The 17,879-nt window shown below is 35.2% G+C and overlaps 1 protein-coding gene across 1 annotated transcript in view; it reads left to right on the top strand.

Moving 5' to 3' along the window:
* The window catches only part of PCDH17 (protocadherin 17), an 88,666-nt gene that overhangs the window by 21,375 nt on the left and 49,412 nt on the right, over nt 1–17,879 (top strand). The window contains exons 2-3 of the mRNA XM_075491977.1: nt 5,998–6,056; nt 6,221–6,393. Coding sequence (XP_075348092.1) covers nt 5,998–6,056; nt 6,221–6,393 — 232 coding nt within the window. The remainder of the gene's footprint in view (nt 1–5,997; nt 6,057–6,220; nt 6,394–17,879) is intronic.

Genomic DNA, 17,879 nt, shown 5'->3' with positions numbered 1-17,879 from the left:
TATAAGATCTTTGTTTCATGAGGTAAGGGTGAAAACTCAAAATTAAGCTTTTCAAGAAAAGACACAGAAGATGCTTGAGTTAGATATTAAGTGGCAGTGTGATAAAGGGGAGAGATGTTTCATTTCATTTTTGCATTTAATGTTTAATTAAAAAGAAGTTAGAGTCAGCAAAGACATTTTGCTTTATTGTAGTTCCAGGTATGAACACCTACATAAAATGGAGTTGCACTGAATCATTTCTGAAAATGTGATACTTGTTCTTGTAATTCTGAGAAAAAATTATGAATATTCTAGTAGCCTAATATTCATAAATCTGATTAATGTTAAGTCCTTTTTTTTTTTACATTTTAGAATACATCTTTCCCTAATATGACAATTATTTCTGGACATAATTTGTCAAGAATACTTAAATATTGCATTCCTCTTGTCTCCCCCCCTCTTTCTCGCTCTTTCTTACTTTCCCCATCTTTTTCTTTGTAGTCATGTCGATATTGAGGGGTTTTTTTTGAGAGAGACCTGTCAAATTGAAAACTTTTTCTTTTATTTTTCTCTAGTTTTATTCAAACAGTATGGAATACACCAAAGATTGCTAGAAATCTTCAGAATTGTGGTGTAACAAAGATTTTGAGTAAAAGGAAAAAAAAAAGAAAAGAGCTAGGGACCTCTAATTTTTAATATACAGCCTGCTTTTTATAGGAATTCGTGAAAACAGAAGCCTTGTGAAGTCCTCTACCGTTGTCTTACTGAGCAATAGTAGAATCCCTGAAATGTGATTGATTAATATGGGGCTGTAATTTTAATCCTAACTTTTTTTTTTAAATATACATATGTGTGCAGAGCCACAGTGGAAGTCTTTTTTATTTATAAAAATATCAAAACATTCAACAGAAGTAAACATATATACCTTGTGAACATGAACTTATTAAAAAAAAAAAAAGAAACGAGATTAATGTAGCCCATTGCTAAAAATATTCCCCATAATTCATTATGTAATGCTTTGCCCAGGCTGGTTCAAAATGTTTCCAATGATGAAGCTTTCACTTTTTTTTTTTTTTTTTCTGATGAGATTATTTAAGGTTAATGGATCCTATGAGGAATTTGTTTCTGATAATCTGTTCTTGGCCATAATTTTTCATTTTCCCTTCTCTAAATGAAACTTTTGGAAATCATAGCCATTCTAGAATTAATTAGTAGAACCTTAACAGTTGACTTTCAAACTTCTGAATGGTTTTATTTTGAATTTATAAAATTCAGTATTCCAAATTCACCATATGAGAGCAATACTTAGCAACAATTGTAGTTTATCTAAGCCCCTGTGTGGTCTTAATAAGCAAGCCCTAACACCCATAATAGAGTGAATGGTTTTACAGGCAGTTGGCGATAACACTTGAAGGATATTCTACATGTTGTTCATGCAAACACTGGCCAGTAAATGATTCTTCAAGTCACATTATTAGACCGTAACAGTTATATTGTCACATCTGAAACCCCATACCAGTAAAAGTGTATTTTGCCCAGGTTTAATTTGCCTGTTCTTTACTTTCCTCCTCCTCAACTCCCCAATGAAAAAGGTAACGTAATCAATCCGTAAGGTATTTTCTGAAAGGTAGTAACCGTCTTTTTTAAATTTTGGCAGCTTTTGAAAGGTTTATATGCGTTCTGATCTCTTTCAAAATGGCATTTTTTATGAGCTTCATCCTTCTGAGAAAGCTGTATTAAACGTGTGTACAGAAATCCTCAGGAATTTTTCTGCAACATTGCAGTAACGGCAGTGTTCCTAAAATTTCGAATTTACTCTAGGGTCACATATTAGGACAGAGAGATGGAAGAAAGTACTTTTAAGGGGCCATTGTAGCAACTGTGAAAAAGTATATCTGTTGAATGGTTTAACAGCATACTCTCATTGGAAATGAACTGGTTGCACTAATCTGGGAAAATGAGCCATAAAAGCAGGACCTCTTCTCTAGGGGAGCTATGGACAGTTAGGTTGACATCACAGACTTCTTAATTCTCCGGTATCTAACCAGAGCAGCGGACAGTTCTGCTTTTGCTTTAGTTTTAGGCACCATTTGTACCAGTATGTTTTCTTCCTACTGAAGAACTTGTATCTTAGTAGTTGGTGACCTAACTAATACTCCAGCCCTCAATCTTGAATCACAGAGACAGAAAACATGTCTTTACTATTTAACTCCAGTGACTTTTAGAGATGGATTGTTTCTGGGCGTTTAATGGGGGAGGTGGAGGGTGGAGCTTGTTTTATTTTGTTCTTCAGGAGGTTAATGGTGCTGGCATTTGAGTAATTTTTGGTTATTTATCAGGAGATTGTAATTCCGTGTAATTCACTTCTGATACGATGCATCTTACTTAGCTTTAGCTATTACACTGAACATCTTGCTGGTCATCTAGATTCCCCTATAGTTACTGGATAAAGTCATCTCCAGAAGCAGTATGTACCTAAAGCTAGATGCCCAAAACGGGATGACTTATCTTGTACGTCTCTAATGCAGATAGAGGGATCTTAGTTGATTAGCTTAGAGTAGGTGATCGTTATCTGCAGCTGAACTGAAACCCACCTTAAAACTGGAGGCAAACGGAGACACAGTGGTACTGATTTCCTAGAAAGGGCTGTATACCCAGAGAAGAACACAGATTTTATTTGCTGTTGATAGATTTTTAAAGTAGCACTTATTTCTTAGAGTTACAGCTATGCAGTGTAAAGAGGTATGATTAATGCATGAGCTGAAATGTGTAATATCACTTCCATAGATGTTAAAGTGTAAAAATTTTAAGTATGTGACCTCTAACTTCAACTGGGATTTAAAAAAAAAAAGTGTTTAAGGGAGTTAGACGTTCATACCTCTCTGTAATCCATTGTGAAGCGGATGCTTACTTTTCTAAGATTCTTCTAAACTGCCTAACCTTAAAATGAAATGTTTGCTTCTTATCCCAATTTTTGTATAGATATTATCATACATGAAGCAATTCTCTCTTTTCTGCCTGTATCTCGGGGTGCTTCATTACCGCTCAACACAAGCATCATACTTTCATAGTTCACAGAAGGTCTAATGCTTTTAAAGCAGAAGGAAAAGTATTCAACTCTGAGCTCTGTGGCTGTATATGGTTATCAATCAAGTATGTACATTTTTTCTTTTGCAGCAATGAACTCACTGTAACATGGCACCCAACTGTTTGTATTGCTGCAAAATACAATATGAAGGAAACTGGTCAAATCATTATTGTGTTAAAAGTCATTAATGATTACCATAAATACAGAATTTCTCAGAAGCAGCTCCCATTTTTAGGATGGCAGGTAACTTGTGGTCATAACTTCTATTTTAAAATTTATGTCTTGGCTAGTCCAGGGTGTGCAAAATGCTTTTTTTGCTATGAAAAAGCAGAAACAAAAAGTATGACCAGTTCTTACTGTGGTCCAGCTTATAGATAAGTTCTTAGCACCACTTTTAAGAAGGTGCTATAATTGATTCCAGGGCAAAAGTCCGACTTTTGTAATGGCAAAGACTTGATGAAAAGGCAGTTTGTAGTGGGCATTTTGCCTGACAATGACATGAAAAATGGAAATGTTGATTCTAGTAGCAGCTGTGTTTAGGAGGAGGCAGATTTCTTACGTAAGTAAAAGCATAAGGTCAGTTTTCCTGGGCATCTATAGTTGAGATATTAGACCTAGAAAATAGACATGAGTTCTGCAACTGTAAAGGTTTATTCGGATTGAGAAGTGTCAGGTTCTGTGAGTGTCATAATGATTATATGTGTATATATATGGGGTGGACTTGCTGCACACAAGAGAGATACTAGCTTACAATTTGTGACAAGAAAAGAATAAACAGCAGAATTAAGGCTGTTTCCAAAGTACGGTGTGCTACATTTAAGAGATTGCATATAAGAATGCTGAAATATTATATTTGCACCTCAATTTCTTCCTTTTTTTTTGTTTTCAATGTTCGTTTTTATAACTTGAAACATGTTAAAAATGAAGACAAGCTTTTATTCTAATTTGCACATATTAAAACCAAGATCTTGTCGGTTTATAAGCACAAAGCACTAAACTCCCCCTAATTGAAGTGGCCAGGATACCTGTAGCTGAAATCATCAGCTTTTGAAACACTGACTTGGAAAAGCAGTGACACAACACTGAATTTGATGTCCCAGATCTTCAGAATTCTCCTGCTGTAATATAGTCTATTGTTTGCATTTCTTAGGCAGTATTTAAGAACTTTCATAGGCCCATCTTTTAATAAGAGACTTGCTGAAGAACAAGTCTCTATTTGGACATAAACACCCAGATTTCCAAATTATGTGGAATTTTGATATGATAAAAAATAATTTAGAATTATAAGTATAGGTGCTTTATGCTATATTTTTAAAACAGATTAGTAAAATCTGATTCTGTTATACAGTTTATCATAAAAGAAAATTCACTGATAAAACATCAGATTATTTTTGTAATGACATATACAATGCTATGTACTCCACAGCTTAAATTAGAAACAGCTTCAAAATGTGAACACAATGTGTGTTATAATCCTAATTTTTGAACCAAAGTGTTTAACTAGAAACAAGAAGAAAGTACAGTGTAAATTGACTTCATACATGCCAAAGAGAAGATAATTGTTTATCTTCCATCCCTTCCCTAAATCACGTAAGTTATCCATGGTATATAAGCACATCTATTTCACATGTACTTTGAGAGTGGCAGGTGGCTACCTATTTTCTGTTGCAAACACCAGAGACTGTTACATTTCTGATGTAACTTCATGCATCTTTTCCAGGCTCCAATATTCCAACCATACAAGCAGTAGCAAATATTTCTAATGACCACCTACCTATAAAACCAAAACAAAGCTAAAAAAATGAAGTGGAGAATGGCAGGGAAAAACAAATATCTAGGAGACCGGTCACTTGTGTAAACACTTGTTGTGCAACATTAAACCTTACCTTGGGCCTTCTGCTCCATTAATTGAGCGCTGCCTGTGTTACTGATCCTGGTACGCTAGATGTTGTTGCAAAACTCATAGCTGCTGCAGAGCATAGTGGTGTGATATGAAGTGATGCAGAAAACAGTAGAAGCTCTGTCACTAGGTCAGCTGCAAGAAGAAGTGACGTGTGTGAATGTACAGTATATGGAGTTTTGTGAAAGATGCAGTCTCTCTTTCTCCCAAAGAACTTCAGCTGATGATACAAGGGGAATTCAGTTCCCTTTGGCAGGACTCCATGTTGGTCTGGATGCTGTAAATACTTCTGCTTCTACAGTTACTTAGCTCATGCTGCTAAAAATATACTCATGACAGACTTAATGAAAGTATCTTCTTTTAAAAACTACTTGTCTACAACAATCATTTAATGTTCTTGTTTGCATGTGTAGTTCTCATTATTCTGACATAGCTATTAATACTGATGAAAATTAAAGAGAGAAAATCCAAATATTTTCATACTTGCACTTTTCCATAGCATTTAAAAAAAACCCCACAGCTAATCAGCCACAAATTTTCTTGATTTTTTTTTGCCTTTTTTTTTTAAATTCAAGAGTAATATAGCAATATATGAAATTGTATTACAGCAGTAAGGGCCTCAGAATCCCAGTAGATGATGTAATTATGATTAAAAATTACTATTATTGAATAATTCACTTTTGTAATATGCAAAAGTAATTTTTTTCTCTCATTTTCAATAACCATCAGTCTTAATATCTAACTAATGAAAAAACATAAACAATATGTCATCTGTCAGGTTACTAACAGAGAATGCCACTTATTGGAGCCTCATTGTTTACTTTAGCAGGTAATTTGTGGACCGGAATCATTTAATTGTTCTGAGCACATAATTACATGCCAGCATTTTCCGATTTAATTAAAATGTACAAATCTGAAGATTAAGGGAATTTTTGAATTATTAATCATTTCTCCTCTAGGAAATCTTGTTGCTCTGCAGGAGATTTGTCCAGTGTACAACTATACGTATTTTTTTCCTTCTCTTTCACAGACAGACAATTTTCCCGCAGAGCCCAATTACATGGGCAGCAGGCAGCAGTTTGTTCAAAGGTAAGGCCTATTAAATAACTTTCTCGGCTTCCCCATTTGCATTCTTGTCAAAATTGCTTTGCCAGAGAGTACAATTCAACTTAGAACAAGTAAATACAACTCTCTCTCTCTTTTTTCTTTTTCTTTTTTTTTTTTTTTTTTTTTTTTTTAAATATGTATTTCAGTAGCTCCACGTTCAAGGATCCAGAAAGAGCCAGCTTGAGGGACAGCGGGCATGGGGACAGTGATCAGGCTGACAGTGACCAAGACACTAACAAAGGCTCCTGCTGTGACATGTCTGTTAGGGAGGCACTCAAGATGAAAACTACTTCAACTAAAAGCCAGCCACTTGAACAAGGTGAGTGAAGCCTCCAATGCTTACAAAAGCATAAAGTTTAAGCCGTCATTATAAACCTATTAGCATTGCAGTTGTGGTTTATCAGGGTGGAATAGCCCACTGATAATACTATCAGAGAAAACTTGTAGCTAGCCCAGAGCAAAGAACGCTCAGTATCTTTCGAAATGAACATGAAATGAAACCACAAGTATCCAAAGTAGATTAGAAAAAAAAAAAAAAATTAGTACTTTTCTAAAATCATTGGAATACGTTTGGTCTCCGCTGGCATTGCCTGTGGTATATTATACACAGTCCTTCTGCTAAAGTGTGATTTGGAAATTCAAACTAGACATGACTGCAACAGATAAAAGAATGCCAGTCATTTACGTTCCTCACGTAGTTTGGAGATGAGGAAAAGAAAAGAGACTGGGATATCAGATGAGTAAAAATGGATCAGAAGATGTTTTCATTTCATGGATGTATTTTCCTATTTGTAATGTTGATTTCACAATTAATAGTAGTGTGAAAAGTGTCAAATAATAATATAATCTGATTTTCAGTATAATTTCATTCACATCCTGTGGAGGTACCAAGGATGAATGCCCATGAAACATCTAAAATGACTTATATCGGGACAATGACAGTGCTCTCTGCAAGCATTCATTCTGACAAACAAGCATGTTTATTTCCTCAAACTCTGTGGCCAATTCATTTTTTTCCAGATGTGTTTTATCTAATTATGAGGTCTTTTATTTCAAAAGAGACACTTCTTTTTTTTAAAAGCATCAGACAGACTGAGTACTCCAGCGTTGTGTGTGTTTGTGTTTTGCTTCTGAGCTGTAAGCAATAAGGAAGTGCACCACTGAATTATTTTTAAATGTTTTGCATGTTTTCTAATAATTTAGTTTGTTGTGGGGAAGATGATTTAGTGTTAAACACAGTTAAAAGATTATTAAATAAGTCAGCCTTAATAGGAAGCTATATTTGTAATTAAGCAGAAATATATTATAAGCTTTTTATTAATTGTTGATGAATTGGACCTAGGTTTTTTGCCTCTTAGCCTAGTCTGATCTGTAGTACAGTCATCAGGAAATACATGTTCAGCTTCATTTTTCTGATTATGTTGAGATTGTGATATAATTTTTGCTGTGTAGATATTTAGAATGCTGCAGTATAATTTATTCTGTATATATTTGAAGGTTGACCTCATATATGACCTTATTTTCCAAGTAATAAATGCCAGAAAGATTATTTTTTCCTGACCTTTAGCCACAGCAACTCTCTGCTTATAATTGGACATTGATCTGTATAAAGATGCAGTACTGGACTTTTTTTTTTTTAAGAAGCTGTTTGAGTGTCTACCTAATTTTCTCAGTTTTGTGTAAGAAAAAGACAAAATCTCTGGATTGCTATCTATCAAGTATAGCCACGAAAGAGTTCTAAAATTTGAAAAGTTTCATTAGGAAAATTATTTACTACTCAAATTAAAAATGTGTGGTTTTTTAGAAAAAGACTGTATGGCCAGAGTTCACAATATTGCTGTTTGTCCAGCAGCATCAAGCCCAATACCGGTCAAAATATAAAAACTCTAGTAAGTGGATTAAGCCAACCATTCCTGTTGCTTATTTTCATTGTAATGCAAAGAGTTATATGGAGGTTTGCACTTGTCATTATATCTAGATGAGGGGCCCTATTTATCAAGAAACAACTTATTCCAATGGCTCATATGAATTCCTCATGTTCTTATCAAACATCTATCGAACTGTGAATGTTAAGTACTGTCAGCCACTGAACTGCAGCAGTGGGTGTTTATGTGAATTTTCTTACTGAGAAAAAAAACCCAAAACAATGAGGATAGAGAGATAAACTCTTTTTTTTACTTTTTCTTTTCTTTTTTCCCCCAAATATAAATATATCCGTTTTCCCCCTAAATATAAAAATATCCATTTGTATACTTGTATGAACTCTTCCATCTCAAGTGTGCTGTAATAACAGCATTGGCATATTATGAAAACTGAACCCGCAGCAAGCACCTTATGGGGTTATAGATCACTGCAGTAACAAATGTGGTGCAATGTGGTGTTCCCAATCAAATCAATAATTGTTTGTCATTGAGCTTAGTACGATTCGGGATCTTAGTCCAAAGTAACTTCTCTCTTTTGAAAGAAGATAAACAAAATTGCTTTCTCTAGTCATAAGCCAAGTTGAAAGAGGGTGAGAAATACGATATATGTGATTAGGATAGAAAAAGAACTGCATTTTCTTTAGAGAAAAATTGTTTTCTCGGAAAAGGAGATGGACAGCTTGCTAGAAACAATTGTCTACGGCAGTGCCCGAAGCAGTATCAGAGGTTGTGGTTCTGTCATCATCCTGGGTTGTGTGCAGGGATGGGAATTCACTATTTTGTAGCAAAGTTTCAGGCTTGATTTCTGTTGTTTAAAGATATTTTAAATAGTTTAACTTCTGCTTTTAGAACAGTGGTAATTATTAGATCTTCTGGCATTTTTGAAAAATTATCAGAATTAACCGTGAATTCAGGATCTTGACTTGAGATTCCTAATTTAAAAATGAATTAAGTTTGAGTTTGACATCCTCTGTATGTAATTCCAAACACTGTTGTCACGAGTCCAATTCTACCCATGGCAGTAATTGGAATGCTAGTAGTACCAGTAGTTTAACTACAGTTTTGAGCAACTCTAGCCTAGACAGCTTGAAAATTAAATGGTCATATTGAGATAACAATTGTGTCAGTAGCACTACAGCATTTGTGCTTCTATCGGTAATAGAGAAGTAGGAAATTTTATGAAAAAAATATTTTTATAAACATCTGATTTCAGCATGGGATGGGAGGCAATCAAGCTTACTTTATGATTTGCATTAAAATGGTGAAAACAGTGGATGGTAAAGCCTCAGTAAGTTTACTATTAAAATATTTGATTTCAAGGAAAATATCTCCAGATAGTAAGCTTTGTCTGGTGGTGACTGTAAACATTCACACAAGTGGGAAAGATAATGCAAATTAGATATTATTATGAAATGCTTATGAAAGCTCATCACTTGGCCTTAATGGAAAGAAAGGGGAAAAAACCCCGACCCAATAAAGTTATCAGGACAGTAAGTCTTGAGTTAAAATAAGCATGTCCCATTTTAGTTATCTCAGCCATATATCCTCTTGCTGTGAATTCCAAGCCACTTTCTGCGTAAAAATATCTAGCTGTCTCTTAAGCTTACTTATGCTATCTGAATCAGCTGTCTTCCTAAGCAGCTTGTTCCATATGCCTGCTACTCTTTCAATAGAATGGTTTTAGATAGATTTGTTTTGTTTACCTCTCTTTTTTCACTTCTGTTGGTGAGACTTTAAAACCCATCACTAGTTTGGACAGTTTGAGATCACCCTACTTAGAAATCTTACAGGAATTAATAGTTTTGATACATCTGTCAAGTTACCTGTTTTTTCCACCTGAATTAGCATATATTATTCACATTTTATATTTAAAGAACAGAATAATCTTTCCGTTTGGTATGGTTTATGTATAACAGCAGCAATCTGTATTTCCTGAAAAGATATCCCAAGCTGAAAATAATATCGTACACTATAATTGATATCTACAAGGAAGCAGCACAACAGCAAGATGTGCATCTTGTACTTTTCTTAGTGAATCATCGATGTGTTTACCTTATAATCAGCAAAACAATATAGAGTTAGGGACTTTTTTGTAGTTACTCATAAATCATCGTCTTTTGTTAGATTTTCCCCAGGAATTTTTCTTTCCTTTTTATTTTTTTTTTTTTTTTTTTTCTGTCTGTGTTTTCTTGCTTTAACATAAATCTACATTTTCACGTCATTGTCAAAAATACCCAAGGGATTAAGTATCTCTTTGTTGTTCGGGTTTTGCTTTATCACTGTGCATTGCATCTTTCTTTCACCACGTTTGCTTGCCTTTCACACCTGCATCCCATAGAGGGGGCATTTCTGCATGTGCTGTTGCCTCGTTAACAGTAGCACGGATCCTGAGAATAAAGAAAAAACGGAGGCACCTCCTTGGAGGAAGACTAAAAGAAAACTTCAGCGTTAGTGTCAGAGACTCCTCTAGGACCTGTATTGCTCACCAGGCTTCTCTGTAGAACAGCACCATTTTAATCTAAGATATAGTGACTAGTATTAAAAGGGTTGGAATGTATTTTCAGGGAAAAAAAAAGATGTATTAAACATACCTTAAAAATATAATACTTCTTTCTTCATCATCACAACAAAAATACATATGCAATGCTACTGACGCAGTCCTGCATGCAACAGTTTTAGGAATAAAAACTATATCAGTGTTATAGAATCTCTATAAATAGTGTTAACTCTTGAGTTTGTCCACTGAACACATTCACAGAACGAGTCTGTAGTAACTTGTGCTTTTATATTCTCAATTTCTAAACAAGAACGATCCCTGAAATTGAGTATCCTGCATTATCCATCTGCAGCAGAGCAGAAATTATCAGAATTTTTTACCAAGATTTTTTCTGAACTATCCACTGATTTTCTTGCCCTAACCTTCCTTGAGTCTGTAGGATAATTAAAATCCGTTCTGTTTAACTGAGTGAGAATCAGTCTAGACTGATAAGTGCAGAAAGTTCATCAAGCAAATTTCTGCTGTCTGACATCATCACCAATGCTTTCCATGCCATTGGGGATGATGGGTTCTTTTATGAGTACATCAGCTTAATGAGATAATGGAAAAAGAAGATTGTGGAGAAATATTTCTTTTCAAAGTTCTCAGAGCTGGTGATGGCCTCTGCTGAGAAACTGATGGAAGCTGGGAGTGCCCCCAGAGCTGACACCACCTGTGAAATATTTTGTTCAACATTGCTTCCTCCTGTAGGTATTTTTTCCCCCTGGACAGAATATCTCCTATCACATTCTCTCTGTGCCCAGAATGTGAATAGCTGTCAGACTGCACTACTTGTTCTGACGGCACCTAAGAGTCTTTATGTCCAGGACTATCGTCCCTTCCAACTCGCTTACCCCTAACATGGTCAGGTAAGATGCTAACATGCTGTTGTATGTCAGGACTTGCACACAACACCCATTCTTCACTTTCATCTGATTAACTGTTATCCAGGCAAGCTACAAGAGCAACTTAATTGTATTGAGAGTCTCTTTCCTTTTCTTAGTATGACTTAGTAGTAGTATCTGTTTCTAGAACTGTAAATTCTGGAAACAGTTAGGTGAAACTCACACAAAATGAGATTTGTTTTTCCCCTTTCATTTCTTCTTTTCTAGGTATTTTTTTCTCTCCTTTTTTTTTTTTATTTCTGTGCTTTATGCAAGCACATGTGTGATCCTAGACAAAGACTAGCATAGGACAAAGACTGATTTATCTATTCTGTTAACTTATCTGCTTCTGATTGAACAAACTGGTTATCAGCACCCTGGAGATATTTGATTTTGGCCTCATTCTAATAGTGGCATTTTTAATTTAAGACTGAAAATTTATGTAGAATTATAGACTTTTATGAAGAATAAGGCCATATTTATATTCATTCTAAGTCCACTCCAGTGTATTTAACAAATTCATTATGACATTTCAGCCACTGACAGCACTTCCTTCCTACTTTTCTGCTGTGAGTACACTGTTCAGTGAAACAGTACTTCTGAATTTAAGAGAATTAGCAATAATATTATTGGTCTCATCCTTCTTATGAAGGCCTCGGTGAATGGGAATATTGAAACTTCTATTGGTATTAAACTTTTAAATTAATATATTTCACTTTTAGTCAGAGGAGTACTCATAAAAGTTTCAAATTTTCTAACTGCTTGATCTCAAACACTCATTTAAAGATGATCTAGGTAACGACTTTGCAAGACTTCCTTACCTAGGCTGAGCTAGGCTATGCAAATGTTCTGTAATGCCCTTTTTTGAGAGATCAGAATAATATTCTGCCTTTGAACCTAAGTTAATGAACGAGAGAGAGGAATACAGGTCAGTTGCCTTTGCTATACAGATGATTGTCATAACCTTTCTCATGTTAATACCCAGTCATCTGTGACATAGCTGTTACTGTATTATGTATTGAGCAAATTATATGATGGATGTGGGCAAAATAAAGACAAAAATCTTCTATCTACCAACTTTTATTTACTCAGAGTATTAAAGATTTTTTTTTCCCCCGTTGCAGTTATGTTGAATATCTTTCTGGTGTTAAGTTTTATTTTTAGACCACTTACTAGTCTACCAGTCAATTTAGGTTCACTTTTTACATTTTAGTTATTTCAATAGTGAGTGTGGATTTGTGAGTCATACTGTGTGACATCAGGCTGAACGATAATCAGGCGTGCTTCGAAGCGGACTCCAATTTGTTTGGTGCTTCCTCATTAGAGATGGGAGTGTTCCCAAGCATAACTTCCCTCTGTAGTGTGCTCTCCTCATAAGTATATGAGCAGATTTGGATTTCAAGCAAGGCTATCCAGGTGAGGAAGAAGTTTGGGGAAGCAGATGTTTGTCCTAAAAGAAGTCAGAAGAGGAAGTGAAGTGGCATTCTAATGGAGAAGGGATGGATTAGCTTAATACCTCGACTACTTATCTGCCTTCATTGATACAAAATAGAAAAGCAGTGCAAACATTCTGGCAGCTGAAGTGACAGTGAATACACTTTGCATGAGAGTATGTTAGCCTATTATTGCCACCTGTTATTGCCTATTATCCTGCTTTTCAACTGGAGTTGAATTCTGCCAAACCAGGTTTTTAATCAGGTGCATGTTTCAGCATCTGGCAGATTATTATCATCATGTATCTGGTAGCAGTGAAGTTTTGTGAATAGCATATCCCACACTTAATTAATGTATTTAGCCACAAATTAGGGGGGAAATTTCTATAACTGACTTTCAAAACATGCAGAAAGAACTTTCTGCATTTGTACACACACAAAACATGTCACTGTGACACAAAGAAGGGATTACAGCCACTCAGCACAGTTTCACCTATGCACCATTTGGTGTGTTATGCTACATTTTTCAGGTAATTTCATTTCTGCCCCCCCCCCCCCCCATTATTTCCACTTATTTTATAATTACAAATTAATTCAGCGGTTGAAAATTATCTATATTTTTGCCCTGTATTTTGTTTCCATTGGAAGCTTCGCCACCAAATCAATTTAGATATATCATTACTAACACCTTAAAAGGTTGAGACTGTACCAATAAAAGTATTCATAAATTTTAGAAGAGTCTTCTCTGATGAGCTTATTTGCAAATTGATGCATAACATGCACTTCAAGATCATGTCTGTTACCATAAGCCTTGTGTCTGAGGTGTGAGTGCAAATTCTAACATTTGGGTGCTGTAGCTGTTGATGCTCATTTCTTTGTGCTTTATTTTAGAGGCAGCAAAGCAGAATATCCCTCCCCTGTCACTAGTGTAAATCTCATTAATTCCTTTCTGTACTCTCTGTTTTGACACCGCCTTTCCCGGGGCTGAGCACAGTCATTGTACTGCAGTTTCTTCTTGGAAGGCTTAGAATCCATAAGTTATCTTTTTGCTTTATTCCCACTAGAAGAGCAAGAGAAGAATTTGCAGTTCTCAGTAAGATGAGGCCCTTCTATGTCAAAATCATTATCTTCAGCTAACATTTCTTCTTTTCAGATTCTTTTTATAAATTGAAAGAAAAGTGGGGGCATAGAAAGATCAACAACTTTTGAAACAAGGAAATCAGAAAATAGATAGTTTTCATTGTTTCAGGCTTTATGCATTTCCCTGGGTGGTAAATGGATGTTCTCTGCCTGTGCTTACTTTTTTTAATGAAAATTTTAGGGCACATATTCGTATATTGGATGGATACTTAGTATCATAGAAACTATTATAACAGGAGTAGAGAGTCTTATTCTTGCCTCTTAGTCTGTGTCTGAAAATGTCCTTGTATGGCATACTTACAGTTTTCTTTTAATTAAGCTTACGCAGAATTATAGTTTAGAAAAAATATGTATGCAAGGGTGTGTGTGTTTATTTAGTTATATAACGGAGACAAAATAAATACATCTTCTCCTCTCTCATTTCAAATCATCATTGTATGATTGTGTCTCCTCTTACTGAGTCAGCAGAAAATACAGCTATGATAAACAGCGATAAGTAGTCAAGTTTTCACACAATCCCATTGCGTATTCCAGCGTATTCTTGTTACCAAAAAGAAGGAATATTCTGCAGATGACATTACTGTAAATCTAATGCATATTAGCTGGAAACCTGAACTTGGACTGTAGTTATCAATAGGTTTATGTCCAGCTGGGGAAGATGTAACAGAAATGTCTTAAATAAGAGATGGGAGTTAATTATTCCATTCAGTAGTGCTTCAGTTGGAATAATACTAATTGTATGTTGTTCTTCTGGAACAAAGAGTATCTCCTAATTTCTGTATACAATAATCCAGTCTGTCCTTTTCATGTCCCTTTCTCTGTGTACATACTACTTTTCTCCTATGCCCTGGTTTCCAGAGGGAGAAAAGAGGTATAATTTAATTTAGGCCAGAGTTGCAGCACACTCTAATTAGTGACACAGCCACCGTACTCAGTTTGTAGGGCTATTTTTAAGGAAGATCTGGACAAATTCAAAATCAACAAAGAGGTAGAATAACAGCAGAAAGTAGAGGCTTACAAAACATGGCCTGTGGGTGAAGTCTGAAAGAAGTGTTTGTTTATAATTTTTGTTTGTTTAAGTGAACAAAGACTGGGGGGAACATAATAAAAGTCTTTCTATATATAAAAAAAAATGTTATAAACAGGATGGTGATGATTGCTTTTCCTTTCCTCTTCTTTTTGTTTAATTTGCTGGGAGAGCTATTTAGGTTACATATGAGAGAGAACTTTGCTATAAAGATAGCTAGGCACTGAAGCAGACTACCATGTAAGTTAAAGAATCCCCCTTCCTGGTGGTTTTTAAAACAGGTTAAATACACATTTGTCAGAGATAACCTAGATTTATTGTAACCTACCCAGGGCCAGAGGATCCACTCTAGCCCTGCTTTTTATGATGCCATGATTAAATGTGAGGATGCAATATACTGTCTAGTCCCGTGTTAAACATACTGAAAGGGAACATTTGCACTGACCTGTTCTGCAGCCTTTTGTCCGTGAACATCTTTTACGGGAAGAGCTCACCATGTTAGAGAATCGCAGGGAATGTGGATTATGTAGGTGCTTCACAACAAGAATCCCTGATATAATATCATAGTACTTAGCATTTAACATGGACTTTGCTCAGAGACAGAGCTGCAGCATGATTAGCTAATTACTGCTCAGTGAAACTTTGTCTGCTCTCTGTACATCAGTGATATACGCATGCCGTCTTACCAGCCTCTGTGCACCTACTGCCCATCCTTATTTCCAGAATGGGAGAACAGCTGGTTTCCATTCCCTGCTGCTGCTTTCTCCTATTCCAGCTGCCGCACTCAAATAACCTCCCTTCCCCAAGTGGGCTTCATATGGTTTGAAAGGGACTTAATGTACCTCAGTGCATAGGGAACTTTTGATGCATATTTCATCATGTTTCAGTTCTTTCTACAGGGAACACTGCATGTATAACAGATGTTCCCTGACTACTACCCTTTCCTGAAGGTGACATGCCCTTTTTTGTGTTTCATCTCTAATGTATATGGAGCTGGTAATGCCTGCGTGGTACTAAAAAATACTGCTCCATGGCTGCCCCTGTGCTGCACGCCAAGCTATATTTAATTCCATCTGCTCCTGTCTGCAGCGTGAAATGGAGAGGAGCATATGCCCAGTATAACCAAGTCATACTGTGGCACAGAAAAAACCCACTTTATTTAAGACAAGTAAATGTATTTTTTAAATTTAGGACCATATTTTTCCAGCTTTTTATACATAAACTGTCTCATATAAATCAGTGGGAGTGTTCATGTGACTACATGTCAAAATCCCTTCATCTTTTATTATTTCTTTTAATATTATGAATATTGTACATGTATATGTAGTATGTGTGTGTTTATATATGTATAAATACAGATATGCATATATCTGTTACATATGCATACATACAGAAATAAGACATCATCATTAACTGATGTCCCTGAAAATTTGGTTTTATAATCTATATAAATCTGTATCTTAACAGTATGGAAAATGGAAAGCTTTAAAACATTGTATGCTTGTTTTAAAACTGCAAATATGAGAACAATTCACACATTTGTTTACATAAAACACTATTTTAATTATAAACTAGTTTGGGGAAAGTATAATAATACTGAGGCAAAAGCTGTCAATCTAAAATATAGTATACAGTTGAAAAACGGTATTTAAAAAAATGAAGTTTTTAATATATAGTTAATAATGCATAGTACTGTACCTATAACATATATATGTGTGTATATATATATAACTTATTATATATATGTATTATATATTATCTATACATACGGTATAACAATACAATTGCAGTGTCTGCTTAAATATTATAGGAATGTGCACCTTGGATTTTTAGAGGGTAGTCTATCAACTTAACTGTTTCTCAGAGTTTTGAATTAAATTCTTCATCTAGAATTTTACTATCATTTGACTCAATTTTTACTTGACCAAATGAATGCAGTTCTTACGTGAAAAATGAAATTTAAGTTGCACATTGAACATGATCTCTAGGCAGTTACACAGCCCAAACAACCTTCCAAGCTCTGGGTCAAACACACAAACTATGAACAACAGAAACACAAGTGGAATTGTGTCTGTTCTGATGCTGTGAAAAGATTTTTGCAGCACATCTGTAATCTGTGTGGCCTAGGGAAGTGTGTGTTGGATCTGTGTGCACCGCTGAGCATGAATAGTCCTACACTTCATGTGTGTGATTGGTTTTAGCATGTGGTATTTCTTTTCTACTTTACCACTTTGATTTGAAGATTTTTAATTTTTTTTTTCCTGAGGTATATAAAATTCATACTGCACCTTTATAATAATTTCAGAAAGTACCAGCTTCACACCTCTTTTATAGGAATATTTTACTTACAGTAGAAATTTTGCACATGTAATGTGGGAAATCATATTATATGGCCCCAACAATATGTCATTATTTGGGTGGCTACTCCTAAAAAAGGACCAATATTTTTCTCCATGAAAAAAATGTAAAATAGTCTATGAAATCAATTTCTGTTAAATTCTCAGCCTGATTTCTTTTATGTACTTGGTACTTGCCCATAGGCAAATAATTTCAGAAAAGGCAAATTAAAACAGTTTAACTAAAATATTTGTAAGGTTTGTGTCTACCTTATAAAACACAGAAAGTTGAATGTGACCCTGAGTTACGTCAGGTAGCACTTTCTTTTCTCTCTTTTCTCAATTCAGAGTATTATGACCCCAAAATACCTGGCTGGTACCCAGGTAGGAATATCTGGGTGCATAAGAAAGGCAGGTGTTTTTGAGGGGAAGTGCATGGAGTAGAGAGGGATGCAGAAAGAAAACTACATTGAACACTACAGCCACTGCTGTGAGGAAAGCTTTAAACCCAGCTTAACTTGACAGTG

Source organism: Mycteria americana, chromosome 1, assembly GCF_035582795.1.
Source record: "Mycteria americana isolate JAX WOST 10 ecotype Jacksonville Zoo and Gardens chromosome 1, USCA_MyAme_1.0, whole genome shotgun sequence".
NCBI lineage: Eukaryota > Metazoa > Chordata > Aves > Ciconiiformes > Ciconiidae > Mycteria > Mycteria americana.
Note: the sequence above shows the minus strand (reverse complement) of the source record. Positions and strands in the feature narration are given on the sequence as shown.